Here is a 26,516-nt window from a genome sequence, read left to right on the forward strand (position 1 = left end):
AAGCCAAGTTTGTCAGTTCATAGCATTTGATTCAATTGTTTCCGGAAAAAAAAAAAGTTCAAGCTAAATTGTATGCCAGGCGTCACTATCCCATCCTGTCAAAACCATTCGTATTCAATTCCGCTCCGAAAATAGTCATTACAAACAAACAGAAGCCCCCCCTTTGTGAAGGCATATCAAATCCAAGTGTTAACCCGAGTAGTAAGTAGTTCCTACTCTAATTCTCAACAATAGGAAATATGAATTAACAACCACCATTAAAAAGAGTAAAACAACAATGAATGGTGCTTACATCTTTGACAATAAGTGAAGCTATTCCATCCCGATCCAAAAATGAGGCTGAAGCCTCTGTAAGGATCTGCAGAAAACCACCAAAAACCTGAGAGAGAGAGAGAGAGAGAGAGAGAGAGAGAGAGAGAGAAACCAAAGATCAAGGAAAAAGGCTAGGTATTTACTAAGCAGCAATTATAAGCTCATTAGTTTGTATCTCACAAGACTAGGCTTCAAAAGTCATTAAGCTGTCCCCAAGAGACAACAAACGAAAAATAAAGCACCCTTCAAGAAATAATAGCATTGAAGTCCTCCTTCTTAAGCATCACATGTAGCACATGTTTTGCCAAGCTAGTAGTATACATGCCAGGACCACTTTTGCACAAGCTACAACTCACTATTACATTAAACCACATTTACCCTATGCTTAATCCAAATCCATTTGTCTCTTTTCCCATTTTCCAAGAAAAATTAGTGCCCTTGCAATTTTCCATTTTTCCCCTTCTTGGGGTATGTTTACATATAAGCATTTGAACCTTGAAATTCTAACAAATGCTCAAAAAACCTCGAAATCCTAAAAAATGCTCAAAAATGCAAGGTTACCAAGCACTAAGAGGAACCATTTTGCCTACCCCTTTTAGTTTAAAAAAGAAATCATCGAAGAGATCCAACCTTTACAATTTGCGGTAGAGAGGAGAATTCCACAGCTGGCAACTCCAAGACTTCATTGCTCACACCATCTGAAAAGTGTCAATTGTAGCTATTATAATGAATACCAAAAAGAAAAAACGAATGTCATATTTGTTTGCAAGTAAAGTCGTATCATTTTAACAAAAATTTAATATGCATTGTAAGTCTTCATAGCATTATTCATGCATATTTATGTTGGTTATATTCTAGCGTGGTAATACAAAGTAATTAAAACAAAAAGGCAAAGAGCATTTATAACGGAAACCAATGATAAATAGGGCCGTCATCAATCTTGACTTAGCGTAAAAAAGGACATCTAAAATGGCATATACACTAGAAAAAATACTATCACAATGCAATTACTTCAGAATTCAAAAGTATAATCCCTAAAAAGTTAAAGGTCAATGTGATGTAGCAAAGATAGCAGCACCGGAGGCCTTAAATCAATTTCAATGTCTTACTAGAAGAAAATATACTTACACATCATTCAAAATAAGAACCCAAAAAATAATGAACTGAAGTGCTCTATTCAAAATAAGAACTCAAAAAGTAACCTACACTTTCAAGTTCAAACTATGCATCAAAAGAAGGAGCAACAAACCGCTCACATTATAGAATATATACCCTCATAAAACTAGAATATATCTAGTCTTACAAATTAATATTTTTATAAACAAGCGAAAGAGCAAAGGAAAGAAGAGATTTTGTAGGTGACTTAAAACAAATAAAGAGTAAATTAGAAAAGTAAAAACGAAAACAACTTATAAATTCTTGATGTGGGTGAAGCTAAATGAATCACTCAATTAGAAAATAGGTGAATATGATTTTGGTATGAAACCATCAAATTGAATTTCATTCAAGTTTGGAATGAATGGAAAAAATGTTTATGTTGTAATGGTTGGCACTTGTAGGTATGTATGAAAAGTTAGTTATCTTAACAAGACTTGTCTTTTAGACAATCCTTATGATGTGAGAATACTTGTAGACACTATTTACATGGGAAATTTCTTAGAAGGACAAGCATTCAGCTATCTATACGCAGATGTACCATTTAAGACTGGTGTATATCCCTACGAAAACCAAGGAGATACTTCAAAGAAAAGTAAGTTGATTTCCTTAAGATTCTAGATTTCAATTGTGGGATACTGATACAAAATGGGGTAGGATTCTCACATGATCATCTACATAGATCCAAGGCATTTTGTTTCATAGAACTGTATAAAATGACTTGGCAGTAAATAAGTCTTATGACAAATTGAGTATTCTTGAGATAAGTCTTATCATGGTTTATGATATGAATTTTTAGGACTCGATTTGTTGAATATTCAAATACTTGTAGATTATTTGGAAGTATATTATTTGATGCAAATTTGAATTATTGTGGTATACTGATATTTTTATTTCCTTTTTTATATCTTCAACGAATAATTATATAACTATATACTTCCAAAGAAACTTTTCTATTGGTACACATCCTATGTGAACTCATTTTCACATAGGTTGGCCCAAAAGAAAATGAAATTCGTGGCAGCTTTGCTGACAAGATTAATGCATATAAGACTTCCAGATACCTTTGTGAGTATCAATATACTTCTGAAATAAAAAGATAGTAAATTTGAAATGATTAACTTGTCAAATCTAAAAAGATTACCATTTAAGGATGAGTGCTCTGCTTCATTAGTAAAACTCCTTAAGGGGATAGAGGCATGAATAACTTGTGGACATGTGATGATTCTAGCCTTGTTTATGGAGGCTACAGTGGAAACCTAGCTAGTCATGGGTAAAGAGGACATATTTTCTTTTGTCACTATTTGGCTTTTACCCCTTAAGAAATTCCAAAACCGATAAGATATGAAAAGTCAAAAGACCAAGTAGGCCAAGTTAGAATACTGGTTTGAGCTCACCTATTGGTACCATCCTACCTATAACAACTATAATACTCTATATAACTTATGCATTTTCGCTTGCGCGCATCACTTAACCGACAAAAACAAAAAAAGGGGTGGGTAGGCGCGCCTTTAGCTTTTGCCATTGGACGAGTCTCACGAGAATAGGCCAATACGCTCACCATCAAATTCCAAATCCTGAGGCTCAAGTGTGCACAAGTCTCTTCGTCTTGCATCAAACACTAGAGACAATTCGATCATCAATCGACCAAACAAAGCTTCGATGTGGGAACTTGTTGGCTTGCAAGCTAGCAAGTACTTCGCATTGCGAGCGAAGAAGCCTTATTTTCTAGGCTTCACCATATTGTTTAACCACCCCATCCGACAATATAAGGGCTGGAATGACTACCTCACTATATTTTTTGTGGAAAAAAAAATCAATTTAAAATGGCTATTGCACAAAAGGCTAAATACATGTGAGGTGAGATAGTAAAGTTATCACCAAAGTTAAATTGATACGATTATGAGATTGAGCCATGGAAGACAAAGATGTATTCCGGAAATTTTCAAATGCAATCCCATTGGTCCTTCACAAAGGTAGGTTTGGCTTAGTAGACCAAGATGGATTTGGATCGCAAAGACATTCTATGCTAGCAAGGATGCAAATCCACTTGGTATCTACAAACAAGTAGGTGTGTGACTAGTATTGTATGGTATAGGTTTGATCAAGTCTTTCTTTCTTGTTTGTGGAAAGAATCAAGATTACGCAGCCCTGTGATACATGTTCTGGTGAGTACAATGTTGTTATCATGCCTAAAGTCGAACACTGTACAACGATAACCCTCAAAGATCACTCTATAACCAGTTGTAGCAACGGCTGAAATAGAAATCGATTTTTTCTTAAAACGTTTGGATTTGGATTGATGCATGGGAGTTTCTCCAGTAGAAATAATAGGGATTTACCCATGGCCACCTGAGTCTCCCAACTATAAAACTGAATTAAACTGGCAGATCCCTGGAATTTCCCCCTAGCCTACTCCACCCCGAGCAGTCACTTCCAAGTGATCCACCTGAGCAACAAGCTGAGGGGCAAGCCATTCTAGCATCCACAGTAGAGTTAATGCACTAGAGACCACCTCCACCACGACGAGCCGTCAATCCCTACTTGAAGGAGGAGGACTCCCTCACACAAGCCACGCAAACAATACCAAGCTCCTCCATGCAAACAACAAATATATATGTGCAGAATAATAAACCTTTTGATAGAAAGAGAAATTACTGAAAGTGCTTGTGCATCACGTGAATCCCACCTTTTCTGTTCCTATGTGGGAGACACCACTGCAGCAACTACTGCACATAGCACTTGTCCTGCACCCTGAGCTTGTGCTCTACCCCTTCCTCGACCTTGTTGAGGAGGAGTGGAAGGTGCAACCACATTCTCAGGCCGTGTCTCATCCCCAATGACATAATCCCACAAATATTTGCCAACTAAAATATTGTGCGCCATAAAACTCCAAAAAGAGTAATTGGTACCATCCAACTTATCCTCATGTGTGAGGACGCCAAACACTTCATTGGGATTGTTCTAGTCGATAACTGCCAAAGAAAAAAAAATACAGCAAATGTGACAAGAAATATCCCTTCCAGGGATTTCAGATGCACAACCCAAATCTGCCAAAAAATCTGTCCACAATGACAGCCTACTGTCACAGCCACTCACAGGCTCAAAATGCACCCAAAATGTCCTGCAAATGCCCAAAATAACGCCGTAAAAATGGTAAATGTCTGCAATGTCACTCAAACAGAGTCCAAAACTGCCTGCAACAGTCCCAAACAGCTAGTACACTGCCAAATTGCATCCGAATGCCAAAAGCCCCTAATTTTTCAGGGAAATTGCATCCAAAAGAGGGCAGCTTACCTGAAAGCCCCAAATTTGCAGACAATTGCAGGGCAAAACCAAAAACCCCAGATTTGTGGGCAGATTTGACCACATTTTGTGAATTGGGCATCATGAATTATGGCGATAATTTCAACACCCCCCCCAAATCATCAATCAACCCCCAGCCTCTCCATCAATCAACCCCCAGCCCTCCATCGATCAGCCCTCCATTGATCTACATCGCTCAACCCTCTGTCAGCGGACGTCGCCCAGCTAATCATCGTATGTAAACTCTCAGCCCATCGTCGCACGTAGGCCCTCAGACCGTCGCCAGCCTTCACCACCTAGCCCCCCAGCCCCTCCGCCTAGCCTTTCCGCCTACCTGCCTAGCCTCTCCACCTACCTCTCAGCCTAGCCTCTCCGTCTAGCCCCCCGCCTACCTCTCCGCCCACTCTCAGCCCCTCCACCTAGCCTCTTAGCACCCGCCTAGCCTCTCAGCACTCTAGCCAATAGCAACGAACTAACCCTGAGCTAGGCTGAGACCCCTGGCCCAATTCAAGGGTTAGTTAGCTTGGGGTCCTGCAGATATGGCCAGCATGGAGTGGCCTAGCCTCTCCTCGAAATCCAAATCGCCCCTCCTCCCTACACCAGTGACTCCAATTAATCGAATACAGTAGTCCCTCCCCCATATGCACATACATATTATAAAGGAGGTTTGTATGGCCAACTATATGTTCTTTTATGCTTTATTAGATGTAGCTACTCTGAATAAACTGAGCTGCTTTTGCACTCTATGGGAGCTGCAATGTGCCCTCCCAAAAGCTGATGTATTAGTTGGTTATGTGCTGTTGGTCTCCCGTGGACATTTAGAGACTTTCTTTCTTTCTCTCTCTCTCTCTCTCGCTTGAAGGCTTTATATAGCTCCCAAAATAAACATTTGTGGAATTGGGAAACCAGGAAGCTTCTACACACCATGCTTGTACAGACAATCATCCTTTACAAGTGTCCAGCTCGGTCGCCGAACTCTCTAGGATCTGCTGGAAAAGTACTCACTACAAACAAAGTCTTTAGTGTTTTCTTTCACTGGATGAGAGATCACTATTAGTTAATAGTGATCGACAGTCCCATAGATCCTGAAGGGTCTCACGCGGACTTTAATAGAATCATACCATATCTCTCACACACACAAAAAGAAGTAGACCTACCAAGGGGAGAGCATGTATTCAAATGTTCTTAAAAGAAGAATGAGCATAAACATTAATGTGTCACATACTAACCATTGACTTGTGATGTGCCAAGATGTTCCAAAACTTCATTTGTCGATCTAGGACCAACATCCAAAGCTGTAACATCACAGAACACCTGCACAATTAGTGGTAGAACGAAGAGGACGGCTTAAACTTGTTATGTTTTAATAATATTGCATGAATATCTTCATTTGGAATCTAGTAAATTATATTATGGGAGCATTCTTTCTATGTTACATTATTAAATATATTAACTGTTTTCTGAATAAGTCGATATCCTTTGTGTTTGTCTCTGACTATGCATTCCTTTCTATCAAATATAAGTCTAATTTTTCTCTATCATTACCCATAGTACATCATTTGCCAATCTTTGGTGTCCAATAGAATTATTCATAGGGACTTTTCCTTTTCCTTTGATAAGAGGTTGTGAATTGTTAGCTATATAGATCACATACGTAGATCCTTCCAAAGGTTGCATTTCTATAAACAACATTCCTTATGTCCTGTCATATGAGATGATCGCCCCGAAAAACACCAAAGAAGAGTAAAATGGTCCTGGCAAAATACTACTTGGATGGTAACGAGAACCTGTTAGCTATGAGTTAACCCAAATATTTGTTTCCTAAGCATATAGCACATGGTCTGAAGCACACTTCTATACAGGAACGAAGCATTGCAAATACTTTTTTTTCCAAAGAGCTCGGGAAAAATAAATTCTATCACTCTTGACATCTTGATATGCATTTGAAGGACTTCAAAAACTACACCATATCACACCCTTGAATTTTGATATGCTTACTCAGCTCAATGATGTTGCAACTTTGCCCCCAACCAAAGAAAGAAGAGGATGCATAAAGGAAGAAAAGATGGAGATTTCTCTTTTTCTTTCCCCCCCTCCTTGGGATGGGACGAAAGTGGGATGGATCAGTATTTAGCCATAGAAACAACAGTTTGAAATATTTGTAAGCATCACCCAGACATAAGGAGTTTTCACTCACCACCTACAGCTGGGAAATGGATAGTTCTTTGCACATTGCAAATCTGATCCCTGGAAGAAACCATTTGACATGATTACATGCAAAACAAATCATCAATAAAAATCAGCACACTGAGCAGCTACTTGAAACTGACAAAGTCAAACATCTTCCATCGTACAACCTATACACAAGGGAGGATTAAAGAGAACCACCAAAATCCCAAAACAAGAGGGTTAAATACAGGATATTGTCCATGCTCAGAAAAAAAAGAGCAGCATTCTATGACACTCACGCTCATCCAGTCTGTTTCACCTCAAAACTACTTGCCCCAGCAAAGAGAAGAGCAACAACACTCATACCAGATATATGAACAGCCCATTGTCTCTTGAAAACTAAGGGCCAAATCAGTAGCAACCTCTGGATCCGTCCACGATATGATTGTATCTGCAAACCATAGTAGAAACAACAATAGAATGAATAAATTTTAACACACAATGCCCTAATATTCAATGCCCCTGCTAGCCAAAAGAGATCAATACCACAGCAGAACATTGCATGCTTCAAGAGCAGATGCCCAAGATGTGGAGCATAAGACAATCATTATGAGAATAAATGGCTCAGGAAAAATTAGACACTGACAGAGGCTTTGCAAGCTCGCCGTATAAACATCAAGAGGTGATTTTAAAAATGCGGCAAGAAAGAGATCACTATAAGGAGCAATGTCTCGAAGAAAAGCAGCTTACAACGGAGGACTTTTAAGATCAACGTACTGCTCAAGGCCACTGTGGACATGTGGATGCTTCGAAAATAGAACTAGCAGATGAGAGGGAGACAATGTCAAGGTTTAAAAACGGGCATCTTAAATGCAAGGTTTTAAGCAGAAATCGAAAGAACTTGCCTCGCTAAGAAAGGATCAAAAAAGTAGCAAGGGGCTGTTTTCTTCCAAACTAAATAGGTCAAAGAGAGAAAGCAACAAGTGGAAACCCAGGTTAAGGAAACATCACCATGGGTAAAACCCACACTCCATCTCTGCTACTGAAGAGTCCCCTCTAGACACACATCTACAACATCAGCAATAACAGGACAATCAGCAGGCGACTCACCTCCCCAACCACCCCGGGCACGGGCTAGAGATCAGACTCCCATAGCCCATGCCTATAGCTCTGGTGCACCAGAGCCCATTCCCAAGGAACCTTCAGCACAGTATCTTGTGATAGATGGCATGAGCCTTGGCTCTTGATCCAAACCAGACCATCCAATGGTGTGTGCACACTATGAATCCTCAATAGCTTTGGCCACTCTTATATACTGCTTTAATAAGAGTCCCTGGTTAAACATAGCCAACTGGCAATTTGCTATTGCCCAAGTCCTCTAGACCCACATTAGCCTGCTTCCCTTAATCCCAGGGCCGCAATAAGTCCACTAATCTCCAAGTACACAACAGCTATCATTGAGGAGGAAGGTTGATGGCCATTCAAAAGCAGGAATATTTCAGCTAGAGGGGGCAGTCAAAGATATCTCCTCGGAAGACAGAGTGGTCACTTTCGCATCTTCCACAGGATTACAACATCGAGAAGGCCGGTGGCTGGGGGAAGTAAACAAAGGGGAATCTTTAATCATCTGCTTCCACACCATTGAGAGCAGACAAGAAGCACTTTAAAAAAGGGACATGTTAAAGGGCATACAGCTTTTCAAAGATGGGACCTGACAAAAATGAAGTTTGAGCACGAAAAAGGAGGGCATGAAGCAATTGATGGAGGCCAGGGGAAATTGACAGAGAGGACAGGTCCACATCATGGACAAATAGCGATCCAACACCAGGGGAAATTGACAGAGAGGGCACGTCCACATCAGGGACAAACAGCAATCCAAGACTCTTACCCCTGATCCAAGGGCTTCTCTGAACAGACATCATCTGCTAGACACAGACTCGCCCGATGTCTTGAGAGATGGAGAGTAGTACACGGAAATACTTGAGAGTCAGCTTTCCAAAATCAAACAGTGTCAAAAAGCACACTTACAGTGAGGCCCTCTTTTTCGTTCACCTATATGAGGGATTGTCAAGGTGTTAAAGTGCAACAACTATGCCAGATTCATTTAGCAGAGCATATACAGTTGACACATTCTCAGGTATTGCATGTCGCTCTGTGGTAGTTCCCACAGGCAACATCAAAATATGCGAGAACCTTAGTGCAAAGGTCCTCTTTAAATGCAGAAATGCAAGCAGAGATAATCAACTTCCTCCAGGAGAAACAGCATTCAAACATAGGTTTGCAGAAACTACTACTTCTTCACACTGGCTCCACACATGGTCTGATCATCTACAACAGGCTTGAGAGATGGAGATAGTCAGAGGCTCACACCTGACTTCCACGGGCTAGAGTATCTTAGTGGGCTTCATTGGGCCCAGAGTTCCATATCTCAGCCCTGCTGCCAAATCATGCATACCTCACATTCACCGTATCCAGTGATCATTTACCCAAACCCCCTATTCCACCACCGCATGCGAACATATACCCAAACTCATTTCCATAATGACCTATACCATGCTAATCTACACATCTTCTTACACAAATCTACAATCTCCTCTTTCTTGATGCCAAAGCTGGCTCCACTACACATTGATGCAAAGTAGGCCTTCCCTTACAAAATTAGATCCACCAATAAACCCACCATAGAGGTGGTTCCTCACAATGGCCGGTATACAATAAGTCTTATCATACATCGTGCTGCAGTCTATCAATATGTTAGACCCATGAATGAGAAAGGCTTCTCTTACAAAATGCCTGTCAAAAACATTCACACACTTCCAAAAGGTAGTCATGACCAAACGGAAAGATTTTACCATCCATCCCCCAAATTCTGCCTTGGTTATGAAATAAGGCAGAGACCAAAAATATAAGACTGCAATTTTGAAAAGCTCAGATTGATACCTTCTGTTCTACGGTATATATCATCTGCTGATATGCGGTGTACTAACAATGTTGCATTATCCTCCTCATCAATGACGACCAGACCTACTGCCTCGGATCGCTGTATGCACCAACCAGATGTCAAACAAAAGAATGAATAAATGCTGAACTTCAAATTAAAAACCAACCGTAGTCTTCAAACGTACATGGGAAAACAGCGCTCACCCCTACCTCCAAATATTCTATAGAGACATGGCCCGTGCCTTTGTCATCCCAATTCCCTTCATCATTCAGCCTGTATACCTTGGCACGCTAATCAAATAAAAACAGAAAATTTAGTCAAAAAGCTTATCATGTAAGCAAGAATATGAAGTAATATTCACGAGTATAGTCTAAGACTTCTACAAAAGCAATTGCAACACAGTCACAGCTGTGCTGTCGGCCAGTAGGCGAAGAATACTGGATCAGCTTCTTTGAGTGAGGTAATATAACTTTGATTCTCACTTATCACTTTCAATCAGCAGAAAACTGAAATCAGACAAACATAAACTTGATATTCATCAAGCTTGCAGGTACAGATTTCAAAAAATAACACCCTAACTCAATCCAAGGGTTAGAAACGAGGTCAAAAAAATACGAATTTTCATACCTCCTCTTCAAGACTGCTAACCTATTCCTTCCACTCTTCCAAGCAAACAGCATCCAGAAGCACATTTCACATGATGGACACATAATGCTTTGCCAGGACACCTAACATCTGCACCATTGCTGCCAGTAATCAAGGATATCATCCACATGTAAGATCACAACCATCAAATCATTTCCTTTCCTAAGATAATTGAGATTTGGATCAGCATAGCTTTTCCTGAACCCCTTCTGAAGGAAATGTGCATATATTCTAGAGAATACCTTGCCCAGGGTCCTGCCTTTACATGAAGAGCCTTATTTATGCAAGCTTCTCTCTCCCTTTCTGTGCAAAGCCCTCATGCTGTTGCACATAAACCTCCTCTTCCAGGCAACCATTCAAGAATGTTGATTTCAAATCCATCTGAAAGATTGGCCAGCCCTTCTATGCCGCAATAGAGGAAACTGTTTTAATAGTACTGAATTTTGTTACGGGTGCAAAGGTTTTTGAATAATCAACACCTTCAAACTGTTAGTAACCCTTGGAAACAAGCCTTGCTTTGTTTTTTTTTTTTTGTATTATCATCAGAATCCCTCTTGATCCTGTATACCCATTTAGTGACTATTGCTGATTTAACATGCCGTAACTCGCATGTTTGATTCTTCATGACAGAGTTACATTCAGACTCCCATGGCATCCTGCCATTCCTAGCTTTTGACAGCTTCTGTAAAAGACTGAAGTTCTTGCTTGTTCAATTGCATCTTTCTCACAAATAATGCACGTTGCATCTCATCTCACTGGAATAACTACAGAATCTCTCAATGAGCTGTTTAACTCGCTGAGATCTTCGAGGTCCCGCTATATACCTTCACAAGACTAGAATGTATCGAATCTTACAAAATAAAATTTTATAATACAAGCAAAAGAACAAAGGAAAGAAGGGAATTTATGAGTCACTTTGAACAAAAATTTGAGTAAATGAGAAAATAACAAATAAAAACAACTTAGTGACAGCTACGCTAATGTTCTCAACAGTACCCAAGCATAAGCTGCCACCTGGGTTTCAAGGTCCCTCTATGACGTTTCTAGAGTAACTTATATTTCAGAATCAGTTATTAAATCCATTTATCATTTTGGAATCTTCTTTTCTTGAGTAGCAAGGGAGAGTCGTCCTCCTACATCTTCTGCCTACCCTTACCAAGCTGTTCTACTGTTTCTATTGGCTTTAGATTGTTAAGTTGTATTAGTAAATACACCACTGCATTCAAAGCTTCCGTTCACATATATTGGCACATTCTTGTCCCTCAACATAGCTCTAGCATATTCGAGTATAGTCCTGTTCTTTATTTCAGCCACCCAATTTGCTGTGCTGTATGACCTGTTGTCCGCTTCACTCCAACAGCAAATACAAGGGTGTAACGTTGTGAATTCTTCATAATCCTGCTCAAATTCCTCCCAATGGCTACAATACCCAATTGTTCACAATCCTGCTCAAATTCCTCCCAATGGCTATGATACCATGTTGGGACAGTGTGAAGCAAGTGGTATTGAGAAAACAGCTGGCTTGTATTGATAGAACTCTCACAATCGACAGCATACAATACATATAAGTGAGAAGTACTCGCATGAGCAACTGATGTAGTCACAAAATTCATGGTCACCGCTAGCCTCATTTAACCATAATACATTTTGATTGTCAGCCGAGATGTCCAAAAAACCCCCAAATGCCATTGTTGTACCATCTCTTACTTGGAAGACTCTTCATGCCATCTAATGCTCTCACTCTACCAGAGCTTGACCACGGATTTATTGCTAGTCCACGCCCCTTTAAATTGAAAAGGGGCTTTGAAGAAGCCCAATTTCTATATGATGAGATGGCATCGCCACATGGCAAGCCCAAAAAAATTTATCAGCCCACTATAAAGTGCTAAGATTAACTGATGCAAGATTTTAAAAACAACCGCTGGTAGGTCCAAAAAATGGCATCGCTCAGTATGCTAATTGAGAAATGATTTCTAACAACTACACCACTTGTGGGCGCAATTCTATAAACGCATACCAACAAAGATGATTTGATCCTCCTCATCTTTGAGATAGAAGAAGAAACCATCTTGCAGCTTCTTGATCCACTCCTCAAGCTCATTAGGGGTTCAAGCGTCCCCTTTAAACTTGTACGCCGTGACCTCATCAAAGTCATGTTGCACTTACTTGTGCCTTTTCACCAGAGGTGGGGCTTTGCTAATTCTTCTATTTAGCCCCCTCTAGCCAATTGTACAACCTGTGGTGCCTATAGGGTAAAGGGGCTAGTAAAGAGGCGTGTGCCTTTAGTATTGGGTATGTAGGTTTTCCACCACGTTAATATTTTTTCCTCATTTTTTTTGGAAAATTATATCCTTTCTCTATTTCCATTCATGCGATGCCCTTACATTTTGAAAAACATCAAAAAAACTATAGGCGCAGCCCCTTATACTCTGAAAAAGATATGGGTGCACAAGACTGGCCCCTTTACCCTAGATAAGTTTCGGCTATTCTACTTGCACATCTGTTCCAAATCTAGGTTATCCACTTCAGATGTGAGGTGGTTTTGTCATCATATTCCGTTGCAAGGTCAGCATCAGCTTGCTGTACTATTCTCTAATTGCTTGCCAAGGAAATCATGAGTTAATAACATTAAATTCGGGAGAAGCATAAGGAAAGACTTGGAAGTCTAAGTGTTCATGCTCCATTATGTCCTTGGCACAATGGAATCATGCAATCTCCACCGATTATTGCCACTTTTAACCAAAAAAATGTATTCGAACAGCATTTGTACTTTCTGGCCCCAAAAGCGGGTATACATGTCCCATATATATGTGGTGTAATCAAATGATACTAAATATACAAAATTCTCAACCATACAATCTACACAATAGCATACAATGCACAGTAGTATTAAACACATGTTCTATTGCTTGTTGACTACACATGTCAATTGCCATGACATCTAAAGAGCATTATAGATGAGTTGAGATCAACGTTTAAATCCAATAAAAGGCAGCAAAACCCAAAAATACAAATCAAAGGAAAAACCCGCATGCATGCAAATGTTTCTTTGGAAGTCAAAATAACATTTCAAAATGTGCTGTAAAGTTTTGAAACCGCTCTCTTTTAAAGGACGTGTATTGTTGCGACTACGTACTTTGTTCTTCATTCTTCAATTCCCATAAACCCATTAGTTGGGCCTTCATGCCCCATTTTTGCTCTTCAACAAATTTTTCCATTATGTTAAACATACTTTTTATAAGAGTGATGTTGCAATAAATACCCATCATAGATCTTGCAAGGGCCTTGATTTGTAACCATCACTAAATGCCCTCACAGAGACTTCAGAAAAATTGAGGATTACTTAAGATGGCCTAAAAACTTATAGAAAGTGACACTGCTATAGTGACTGGAGAGGATTTTAAAGATCGCATATCGTGCCAAAGAGTGATAAAAGGTCAAAGTAACACTGCTATAGTGAGTGGAGAGGATTTTAAAGACCGCATAACATGCCAAAGGTTGATAAAAGGTGAGATGATTTTAAAGATCCCATATCGTGCCTAAGAGTGACAAAAGGTTGTATCAAAAGTATTATCAATCCTAGAGCTATCTCCAACTCATGTGGAGCCAAGCTTGATATAGCATATAGTAATGTATAGATGGGTTTTTTTTTATCAATGGGCAATTTAGAGTACATCCATTTTATACATTGTAAGATTCCTTGCAGCCATGATCACCAGCCTTCTTTTCAAGAAATAGATGGCCAAATTGCCTAAGTGCAACAAGCAATCCAAAGTTTCAATGCCAATACTAGTTTTTCACACCAATTAGAGCCTACCTACCACATTTAACCCCCAATTCCCCACCTATAGCAAGGGGAAAGAGTCACTCCACCCTAATTTATGTAGCTTGTGTAAGGAGAAGAACGGGAAATGTCAAAAGAACCGACAAAATATTGTTGTGTAAAATTTCTGGGAATATGAACAAATGGAACTTCAAGCATTGTTGCCATTGATTTTCAAAAAATGGTGGAGAGAAGCTCCCTTCCTTCACAAGCTCCAAATTCCAAAAACAACAGTTAGTCACCTTCTAATCGACATACACAAAGGGTGCAATGATTGCTGACGCATTTTAAAGCTCATCATGCTCTTGATGAAAGAATCTCATCACTCTGAAAAGTATCTCCCAACATAGCATGCCTCAGAATTTGAGCAAAGGCATACCTTAAAAATAAGCTGACACATTTTCAACAAGATCTCTTCGTGAGCCAATTGCTCATCTGATGGATTCTGCACGCCATTGGGTGGGAGAAAATGAAGCAAATAAAGACATTCAGGTCTCACAATACAAACTGTCATTTTCCACATAAATGCAAGATCTCAGGTAAGGATGTGGGACTGAGATCAAGTATTCCTCAAAAAACATGCATGTAAAAGGGCATCACTTTTGTTATCAGTGTAAATAAGAGCTCTTTGCGACAACAGGGGAGCCGCTTAGATGGTTCCCCTTCACAGTCTCCAAAGGGGCTAGGAACCACTCAAGATCCCCGTCTACTAATTCAAAAGCGTGAATTAACACGTCTTCTTCACCTAGAGAGCCTCTCCGCAATTCCAGACCTAAATCATCTCGAAGAGCCAACTACACATTGAGCTCGCCTCGGGCACAAGGATTGGAAACACAGACGCAATATGTAAAGTCAATTGTAGAGACGCCAAACATCCTCGGGATTTTTGGTTCAATGAACAAGAAAGTCCAGTGGCAACAACGAGGGATGCGACCGTAATAGAATTTGCGATCGCAAGCTTTAGCGACTTATTATACGCCATGATGACCTGTAATCAAGCCCCCGCATCGAAAATACATCCCCTAATGAAGAGCCCCGATGCAACGTGGAAAACGATGAGCTCAACGCTTCTTACACAATGCTGCCAGGAATTTGCATCGAAATTTGATTCTACGATTGTGTAACCGTACGTCTGAAAGCACGAAGCTGAAGAGAGGGGCAAGGAACGTGAAACAGCGACAGCGCCGGCTATTTAGAAAAATATATATATACAGAAAAGCAAGCGGAGACGAACCTGGATGTAATGTTGATAATCCATACTGAAGGGGAGGAATTGCGAGTCATAAAGGAAGCAACGGGATTCTCAGTTCCATGAGCGAAAAGGGGGAGAATTCGGGGAGGAGGGAGGGGGGGGAAGCGATCGAGGGGGAGGTGAGGGAGAAGGAAATTGGGGAGGGGAAAGCTCAAGCATGGTGGAGGGGAGGAGGAGGAGGGTTTGGGGGGGAGGACATGGAATGGGAAGGGAAGCTGGGAATTTGTGAGGAAAAAATGGCGAGCAGGACGAAACCCTAAAAAGCTCAGAAGAGTAGGAGAAGAACAAAACTAGGAGAGAAGTTTGGAGGGCGAGAGCCACAAAAAGGCACCCAAACACACAGACCCAACTCTATACCCTCATAGACACACAGACGATACACTCAGAAACACAGCATCATTTAGCCTTTTTACGAGATAGACATACACCCCAAAGTTCACAACTTCACAACTCTGAAAATGAGCTTTACCCAAAAACAGCTTTATGTATATGTGTGTGTGTGTGTGTGTGTGTGTGTGTGTGTGTGTGATTTTCTGTCACAAACCCTACCATCAGTATTGCTCTTACTCCCTCTCTCTTTCATTTATTATGTCCAAAAAGCTCATCCTTTTCATATCCCCTCCTTTACATATCTCCCTCCTAGAGATATGTGCCCCCGCTGTCCGCGACTTCGTGCAAGGGGATGATTAATATATCCGGCATTTCTTTTTTTTTCTTTTTTCTTTTTTTAAGGGGGATGGGTGGTTGCCCCCCCCCCACTTTGGCCATGGAATCTTTTCTCCCCCCCCTTTCTCTGCTCGCGTGTATCCCCGTGCACTTAGGAGTTGCTGCCCGATGTTGCACTTTTCACCATGAAATGCTTCACACAACTCCACTTTTCAGGCTTACATTCACAGACTTGCCTTGATGACCATGGGTTTTTTACTCCAACGAAGGAGCGCAAGGGGCACGTCCATAATATATGTGCGTACAATGATTGCAAGCATTTTTATGTAAGCTGCATCCTAGGCAAACCGTCTTATTTCTCACACCTTCAAATTTCAATGGGATGTAGATGCTTGAGTATTTTCACCCAAAACTGAATCCATATATCCACGTGTGCCATTGCTATTGCCTTCTCTATGTCCGTCAAAGGCCCCAATTGATTGAAAATGGACCTGAGCCATACAATCATGCGCATTTCATAATCATAATCCGTAGGCCATGGTCAATGACACAAAGTTGTTGCCTCCCAATCTCCATCAAACCTGTAATCTAAGGTGTCAGGTGGTTGTGGCAACCTCTCTTAGCATTTCAAGATCAAGAAACTCCTAAAGTTGACCTTCTACATCGGGTAAAATGGCTTGCGACATCCATCATCGCTCGCCATTTTACTCCTAGTGAAAAGTGTTCTACGAGAATTTCCCTACACCTTTGCCGAACTTGGCAATCCATAAAGCTATATGACTTCCTAGCTTAAGCTAAGTTGGGCATTAGGAAATGAGTAGAATTCAATGCTTTGTCGGATTTTACAGTTTGGATGGCTATTGAATCATTGTCCATTAAGCGTTTGAGAGGTAATTTTCACAGAATGTGAACCTTACACTAAGGCACATCACATGGCTTTGAAGACTTTTGCGAAACATGCTTGAAATTATCTCTAAGAGAGCATGTGACCATGTAAGGGTCGCGTATGGAGGTATATTAATAAGACATGACTAATGGTTATGGGAAGTTCTTTTACGCAGTAGTGTTAAAATTATTTATATGAAAGCATATAACCACATAGGGGTAGCCCATACTGGAGGTATTCTAGTAAGATATGACTAATGGCTATGGGAAGCTCGAGCATGTGCTAGCGTTGCTTTAAAAAAATGAAAGCCTAGAGGAGTTTTTGTTAGCACAACACTGCAATGCAGAGATGTCGGATAAACATTAAAAAGTGAGAGCATAATTGCATACAATGTGCATAAATGTGCAAGCGGCACTTGTAATCATCCTTAAAGCATGTCTAAAGGTAACCATTTTTATGAAAGGCCTAGTCTTATGTATACCTATGTAGAGCAAAAGAAATCCCTTCCATTGCATGTTTTATACACTATCAAAAGAATTAGAATAATATGTTGTAGTCATGAGCATACAACACATATAGTGGTAGACATCAAATCCGAATGATGACCTTGAATTTTGAACTCCTATAGAGTCAAATCAAAGTATATGAATGTAATAGATGCTTTTAATCTTGCATGAAGTGTCAAGTTTGACATTATTTTCTATGTTTTGGTATGTTTATTATGTTGATTTAATTCATGATTCCATGATATCTAACATTAGGAAGCCTTGTAATAAGTATGCATTAAGCCTTTAAGTCTTACATTCACTCATCTATATTTCCATGTTTTCCAACCTAATGTACAAGTTTTCTCTTTCTATTTTGACATGATTGTGGGCATTTACAATTTCTTTTTGGATTTTGTATAGCTTTCCTTAACTATAAAGTCGTATTTATTTATTTGACATTGATTGTAGCAAGGTTTTAAAATAAGAGATAGGCTATTTGAAATATGCTTCCTAATTAAAATAGATAAAAAACTTTTCATTAATCGAGGGGAGGAGGGGGGAAAGGGGAATGGGGGTGTAAGGAAGGACTACCAATAATAATAACCTCTTCCCTTACCTTAGTGCATCTCTCTCTCTCTCTCTCTCTCTCTCTCTCTCCTTGGTAGCTCCTACCTTTCTTCCTCACCCCCTTTCTTCCTCCTCTTGCTTACCTAGCCCATCTCCCTACCGTTTTACATCCTCCTCCTTCTTCCTATCCCCTTTGCTTTCACCCCCCCTACTTTTTGCTTCCTCCTTTGATGGCCTCTTTCACTTCCGTCTTAAAGGAGTTTGCATGTTGGCCATTTTTAGCATTTTTTATTTTGTGAATGGTTTTATCTGCTTGTTTTGGTTTAGTTATGGCACATGTGTGGATTTGCCACTATCAGGCACTCATAAATCATTTTGTTGGCCATTTTGTTCAAAATTTCATTAGCTGTAGCTATTTTTTGTTGTGCATGTCCCGGCTAGCTATGCTTATGTGCGTTAGGTTTGGCATTATGATAGCGAATAAATGTTTAGTATAAAACCTAACAAAATATAACAAGATAGGTAATCTTGTATTGATGGCACCTATACAGAACGCGTAAAAGCCTAAAATTTTTGGAGAACACAAACATGAATATCCATGGGGCAAAATATTATAGGTCACATCTCTAAGTGAGCTTATGAGTTACCATAAGTACACCCTCAAGAGGCATACACTTTAAACAAATTAAGCTACTAGGCTTGGTGGAAACATTGGCATTTGCAATGACAAAGAGGCATGTGCTCACTTTGGTATGTGCAGTGGACAAAGAGGCTTGTGCTCACTTTGCATCCATGCTTGGCAAAGAAGATGATAATGATGAGGCACCACTACTTCATGGCATTAGTGACAAGGTGAAGATAACCACATAATCAATGGCCAATGCCCCAAAGGATGGAGATCCAAAACATTGGAAGAATTGTTAAGAACTCTACAAGCACTTAAGAGATGATTTGGCTGTAGCATTCATGCAAGTTGGCGTGGGACTCGATTCATATAAGTGATAATGAAACTCATGTCATAGCCCATTAGACGGCCATCTTGCAACCACCTACCAACATTGAGGCCATAAGTAAATCTCACCCATCTTACAAAGGTTAAAGAGACTCAAGTGAATTGGGGGTGGTAGCAAGCCATTAGAAGCTTGTGCTATTCTTGAGAGTCTTAGAGACTAGATTGACAATGGAGCTCTACTCACACTAAAATGCTATATACCACACTAGATAAGGAAACAAAAGACCAAAGATAATCTGGACTCTACCCATAGGTCACCAAATTTTTACATAAAATGAAGAAGGAGGTTCATCGCCTTGTTCGCCCCCTAAAAAAGGATTCACTTGCCTCATCAAAGAAGGGTAGCAAACAAAATCCTGACACTCCAATGAACATTGAAGAAGCCTAAACAACTCACAACCCCAAATCTTCTTATGCCTAGCATGTGAAAGTTGAACAACAACATGAAGCTCCTGCCCAACCACATCAAAATACCTCTACCTTGACCTTACAAGTAGCACTTCCAAAGTAGTCTCCCTTAACTTCAATTCTAGCACCTTTAAAGTTGTATCAATTGAGGCGCTCAACTTCAAGCCTAATGATGATGATCTAGAGGACAAAGATGTGTCCCATATATGAACTCACCAAGGACCCCTCGTAATTTAAGGTGCTTCATACTCTTCTAAAACTAGCATTTCCACCCCTCTTTTTCCCTTTCCCTAATACAATTCTAGAGATAGCCATATCACATGTTTTGTCATGAAATCCGCCAATTACGAATAAATTTCCACCATATGACCAAGAAGGATGTGAAAAATCCTCCTCGACCCTTGTCGACATCACTACAAAAGCAATGGGATCATAGCCTCATTGGTGGGTCTCATTCCTGAAGTAGCACATTTTTTGGGTCCCAACCCAATGGCTATGTATAGCTTCCATCCATATGCCCTATCCTTTGGCAGGTATTCCCTTAAATTCTTCAAAAATAGTAAGAGAATATTCAACATGTTCTTTGATTGGAGCTTTGGAAGATTATCAAATATATGCTCTAACATAACCTTTTCGCAACTTATGCATGGTTATTTGATGTAATACATGGAATGTCCTCTACATAAAAGGTATTATATAGTCCTCTACATAGAAGGTATTATACACTCACCTTACTTTTGACATTATATGTCACAAAAGTTCTTAACTTATTGATGGGATTTTTTATGTCTTTAGTTAAAGACCCTTGCAATGCAATTGGGAGTACATACTACTACATGAACATTATCATCAATAAGGCAATCAACAACTCAATATTAATTCAAATGGTATGAGAATACTAAAACTTGCAATAGTTTGTGCCAATCCTCTATTATGTTAAGCACATGCTCTTCTTTATTGCCAAGTCTTCATGGGCTTTGATGTGTTCGCATTAGATCCAAAATCTATGTGACTTTTAAGTGAAAAATATACAACATAGAGAGATGATTCATGCCAAGTGTAGGACTAGGGGTGCTAGGATCCATCCAAGGTCTCAACCAATCCTAAGATTTAATGATAAGAGGAATATTGGAGATTTGGATTGCCAAAGGTTTCCTACATGTGATGTGTGTATGCTCCATGGCAAAAAATCTCAGGTGGATTTCATACACACCCTTGCAAGGGTGGCAGCTATTTAAATTATCCCATGACAAGCATAACAGCCTAAGATGATGAAACCAAGAAATCTTCATGAATTGAAAAACATTGACAATCCATGAATTGAATCTATACCTAAGCAATCATGCAAGGCAATATAATCTTGCAAGTCAAGATAGTCATGCATAATTCATCATAAAATTTCCCTTTCAATAATATTTTGTTGGGCAATCGACCTTGAGATGCTATAGACCAAAATGCCATTCCATGAAATTGGCAACTCCTCCACCAAGGGATGAGATACACATTCATGCTCTTTACCTTATGCTTACTTAGGGTTGTTATGAAGATCGGGGAGATATACATCCATGCTCTTCACCTTATACTTGCCTAGGGTCGTTGGAGGATTGGGGGGGAGAAAGTGGAGTGCACAAGATAGCTAATACACTATTGAACATAAAGATGAATATATACATGAACCCCTTAGGGTTAGGGTTAGTATTAGGGTTGGGCCTTATGCCCTTATGGTATGGTGCAATTTACACCCCTCTTAAATTGCACTGAATAAATAGAGGGTGCATGTACAATGACTTTATGGATTGTTTTGGTGCATATGATGCAACCAACATTGGAAAAGAAAACTTTAAAAATCAAGGTATCATGTGCATGTGTGAGCATAGTGACTATTATGTAGCAAAAGTTTAGAGCATGACTACAACTTAGTAGACAATTGATGTATATAAGTGTGGTATTTTCCCTCTAAGGTTGTTGATCATCTATTACCTTTGGGAACAAAACCTAGAAAATGGTCAGAATTTTGCTAATTATTGCAATGTGTTTCCACGAGAGAAAGAGGGAAGGGGGAGAAGGGAGAAGAGAGGGGAGAAGGGAGAAAGAAGGAGAAGGGAAGAGGAGAGTGAAGGGGGATGGAGTGGCAAACACAAAGGCACTACAAGGGAAACAAGAGAACACCCAAAGACACTCTTGAAGAGAAGAGGGAGCTTGTATTCCAAACTTGTGCATACAACAATGAAGACCAAAGTCAACCATGGTTCCTGTTGCTACACCTCTCCGTGTGTCAAAAATAGCACTTGTGTTAACCATATAAGAGTGCTTGGGACAATTCTGGCATTAGGAGGAGCTCCTAACCGGGTCCCAAAAAGCACTTGTGTTAACCTCGCACATCCGAGTCCTAAGCCATTTGAGGCTCGAAACTTGGAGTGGCAAGGTCGATCTTAAGCCATTTGCGGCTCAAAACCCATAAAGCCTGTAACTGTACTCCCTCCATGGTTGCGACAGTTAAAGTAAATCATGAAGCCTAATCACCTCTAATCACTCATTACCATGCATTCTATAGCTATACTCTGTGGACGTTAACATGCATCCCTTTCTGTGATTGAGCTGACCTCGGATCAACCGTGTTGGAAGAGATGGTTGGAGAGGACCATCTGGAGGACTTCGTAGGAGTCAGATGTGATGGCCATGGAGATTGCGGAATCGAAGGTAGAGGAGGAGGTCCTAGAATTGAGAGGGGCCGAGGTTGGGATTGAAGACAATCTAGTTGTTGAGATTAAGGAGCTTGTCATCAATCGGCCGACTGTGGGCGAGGAGATCGCAAGCAAAACCCCTCCTGTGTTGTTTCCTTCGAGAAATTGTACTTCAGGAAGTTGTACAAGATATTGGGGTCCTTTTGTTGGAGCTTGCGGAACTGGGCCCAGGTCCAGTGGCATTTCATGGGCATGTACAGGGAATGGATCCATTGGTTGATGTGGGCATTGCAGTAGTAGTGCCAAAACAGCTCCTTCAAAAAAGGATTGCGGCAGCAAGGCTGAAGGCCAGTGTCAATGTTGATGAGGGTGACGAGAGCATCGGGGAAGAGATGTAGTTGTTGCGTGTGCGCTTTGGGTCCAATGCTAGTCGTTGAAGGACTGGGTAATAAATCATGTAAGGGGGTGGACCTCCATGATTTCGTACAGGTGGAGGCGAGAACCTTCGAGCTGCTTCTTCCAGTGATGCATTAGTGCCTTGTCGGGCAGTTCTTGGAAGGACCATAGATCGGGTCTCCACTGAAATCTTCTGACGGGGAGGAGGGGGGAGCTGGAGGAACATCATCATCTTCCATAGGCATAGGGTCCTCTTCAACAATCCTCGTGGGTGACATGTCGACGGACGTATGTACAAAATTTGCCAACTTGAGGAGCGTGTTGAGGTCTTTATTTGAGAGGTCTCGATCGGGGCGTTAGTGGAGGAGATGGATTGGGAGGTCCCATGCTGTGCAGAGCTGGTGTTGGAGGCATTGGAGGAATACTCGGGGAGGTTTGTGCAAGGAAGTGGGGGTGGGCGGGCTGGGGGGCTTGGGCAAGATCGACATGAGGCGGTTGTGGAATCTCGGCGGGTGGGGTGGTAGAGTTAAAGACTGCTATGGCTTCTTGCCCCTCCTCCTCGACAACTTCTTTGGGGTATGCTACATGAATTGTCTCAAAATTGCTTGTAGCACCTGATTGTATATTATAATTATGCCGAGGGGATGGTAGGCGGTGGAGTGATATGCCCTTGCATTTGGACCATGGAGGGCCGGCCATAGGTCTGCATCTAGTTGATATTGGCTTGGAGGCCTTCGGGAGTGTAGACCCAAGGGTTGAATTCATCGGACTTGGCTAGTTGCATCACGTCATCATCCTGAGGATAATTCGTGGACTCAGTGAGTGATGACCCGACACCATGCTTGGAAGTTGAGCAAAATGGGGTGGGCAGCAAGGGTTTTAAGGTAAGAGGGATGGAGAAGAGAGAGGTTGGTGGGATGAAGATCGAGAGAAAAGTATGACATGGCGAAAATGGGTCGGTAGTGGTCGGGGTTACGACGGAGGATGGCTTGGAGGGTGTTAGGAGGAAGGGGAGCAGTGAAGTTGAGGCGGAAGATAAGGTTTTGTGCATGAAGGGCATCGAAGTGCTTCTGTAGGGTTTGGGGGACAGTGCATGGGGCAAGGGTATATGTGGCTAGTTGTGCTGAGACCTCTCGGTACATTTGAAACTCATGTTGCTTGCGGTCTTCTAGTGCGGATTCCTCTGAGTGGCCAGAGGTATGCATGCGTTTGTTGTCTTTTTGCATAAAAACGGTTAATGCCTGTTCCTGTGCCAAGAGATCTTGGAGGGTTTGAATTTGCCAATTGTATCCCTTCTGGATTCTAGCTTGCTACACCTCGGCTTGTGCCCGTTGTTAGTCTACAGTGCGGAGGCAAGATTTTGCCTTGTCTCCCTCGTCCATGAGGGTTTGGACCAGGGATTCACTAGCAGCAAGCTCGTCTTTGAGCTTTGTAATAGAGAGCTCCTCGGCCTTGTTGCGATACTCCTCCACTCTGTCGAGGGCAGTTTGCCTGTAGCTTGGGCAACGACCATCAATGTGTGGTTGTCGCGCATGGAGGGTTGTGCCTGGAGGGTCCAAATGAAGCGAGAAAGTCCAAAAATTTGAATAGTGTGTTCATATAATCAAGGAAACCCTATGGTCAAACTATGGAAGATGGTAGATAATAGCATCCTTTCTTTGCTGCATTTAAGAAGCCAACACTTAATATAATCTATCTAAGAAAACAATAAACACTTAATTGAACTATAAAGATTTAAAAAGGTGGTGATGAGAGACTTCAAGATGAATATGCAATGAAGATACAATTTGATATTTGAAATGATGAGAAAAGATGAAGTATATTGAAACTATGAGGAAAGATGAAGTATACGGCAACTATTGTCAAATCTTGTGCTAAACATCTAATCTAACAAACATCCTAGAGGGGGTTTGCAAGAAGGGATTGAGTGTGCTAGCTTAATAATTGAAACAACAAAGACAAACTGATGGTGGACTCTCATGCTTTCTTAACAAGATTGAGTGTGCTAGCTTACTAATTTGAAACAACAAAGACAAACTGATGGTGGACTCTAGCATGCTTTCTTCACAAGATTGCAAGCATACAAAGAAACACCATTATAAATATGTTATGCAAACGCATTAGAATATCTCAATTTGTTCACTACGTAGACGTCTTTCTTGAAGCACCATGGAATGATTCGGGACAAACGTTAGTAGAGGAGAGCTAGGAGGCCTATTCCTGCTGTCTCTATAGGATGGTGCATGCCATCTGTGGGAGCTGGGCCATCGCATCGAATAGTTGCAACTCCATTTGATCAACACGGGAGAGCTGCTCGGCTGACATGTTGTACCCAATTGTTGTCTGATACTGGGGTGCACTGTAAAACCTTAGGGCTTTGTTGAGGCTTGCCTATGGGGACGAGGAGGATCCGGTGATGAAGGAGGTGGTTTCCTGAGGGTGGGCAGTGGCTGAAGCCGAGACTTGGGGCACAGAGGGAGTGGCTTGAATATCTTGGAGTCCTAGGTGGAGGCCAATGTGGACCATGTCATCCCTAGGGAAATCATCGATATGGATGGGGTCCTGGGGTACGGCCTTGCCCTTGGAGTGGGGATCGAAGTGGTCCATGTGGTGCTGTCTGCGTAAGAATGCTTACAGTTGTTAGTCCTCATATTGGGCAGCAGGTGACTGTGGATCGGTGGTTGAGTGGGGCGGTTGGCTAGAGTGGCGCCGGGCTCTATTCTTAATCGCTTTGGAGTGGCCACTATCTCCTCTTCATCAGTTGGTATTGGTCCTGTGGTGGCTTTGTTGGCCAACCCATAGCGGATTGGGGGTTGCTGCAGCAGCATATGAGGGCTGGCATGTACATCATGGGATTGCCGTGGACCTCGCCGTGGGTCTTGAGGTCCTCTCGCATCTGATTGCAAAAGTAGTCAGCCCAGTTGGTGACCTGGGGGGCTGTTAGTGTTGCCAAGATGTTGGGCACAATAGATTGGTGGTGATCCGTATGTTTGACTTGGGTCCAAACGCTGGAGAGCGGGTGCTGAATTTTCAAACTCTAGCATGATGATCTTTGAAAAATGGATGCGCCCCTTGCTCTTTTTATGATCGTATCTGTAGATTTTGCTGAGGGCCTCTAGCATCTTCTTCTTTTGAGCGTATTTGTTGACGATGACTGGGAGGCCGAAGGCGGCTCACACCACATCCACGTTGAGGTGGTAGAAGTGGGGAGTGCCTCTCGCATTGCACAAGATGCTGACGTTTGTGTGGGATTTGTAAGCCTATAGGAATTCTCCCAGTAGCCTCATGTCCAAGTGACAGGGGGTCCAAGACCTATCACTGTGAGAGATGCCTGATCCTCCTCCTCTTTGAGCACTTGATATACCGCCGCTCTATGGTAATGGAGGGTGTAAACCAAGCCATCATATGTGTAGCGAGAGTGGATGGCACATCAATTGAGCTATTGGAGCCACGCCTCTCCAAGCGATGAGTGTTTGAGATCGCACAATTTTGTATTCCCCTTGTGTGGGGGCAAGGGTGCGCTTCCTTGATGAGCTAGAGGGAGTAGTGCATGTTGTTGTAGGCACATCTTGAGTGGCCTGCTGGGTTGAAATCTCTTCCTCCACCTGTAGGTCCTTAGCTGGGAAGCCAATGGGCATATAGATGGTCCATGAAGGCATGCTCTACGATTTGGAGGGACCGATGGCTTGCAAAATGGGGGGGTGGAGACCGAGCTCTGTTTCGAACTCAAAGAACTCATTCTTTGGATCCATGAGGAATAAGGAGGGCAATTAAGTAATAAGCGAATCAGTGGAAGAGGAGGAGGC

At 41.4% G+C, this 26,516-nt stretch overlaps 1 protein-coding gene across 1 annotated transcript in view; it reads right to left on the reverse strand.

Moving 5' to 3' along the window:
- Positions 1-16,040, reverse strand: part of LOC147885784 (uncharacterized) — a 123,071-nt gene extending 107,031 nt beyond the window's left edge. The window contains exons 1-8 of the mRNA XM_087396069.1: positions 15,586-16,040; positions 10,093-10,173; positions 9,883-9,982; positions 7,309-7,393; positions 6,971-7,020; positions 6,003-6,068; positions 943-1,010; positions 293-358 (exon numbers count right to left, since the gene is read on the reverse strand). Coding sequence (XP_087252195.1) covers positions 293-358; positions 943-1,010; positions 6,003-6,068; positions 6,971-7,020; positions 7,309-7,393; positions 9,883-9,982; positions 10,093-10,173; positions 15,586-15,609 — 540 coding nt within the window. The 5' untranslated portion in view covers positions 15,610-16,040. The remainder of the gene's footprint in view (positions 1-292; positions 359-942; positions 1,011-6,002; positions 6,069-6,970; positions 7,021-7,308; positions 7,394-9,882; positions 9,983-10,092; positions 10,174-15,585) is intronic.
- Positions 16,041-26,516: the final 10,476 nt, after the last annotated feature.

This window comes from Dipteris shenzhenensis, chromosome 25, assembly GCF_047967505.1.
Source record: "Dipteris shenzhenensis isolate YYH24624 ecotype China chromosome 25, Dip_SZ_1.0, whole genome shotgun sequence".
Taxonomy (NCBI): Eukaryota; Viridiplantae; Streptophyta; class Polypodiopsida; order Gleicheniales; family Dipteridaceae; genus Dipteris; species Dipteris shenzhenensis.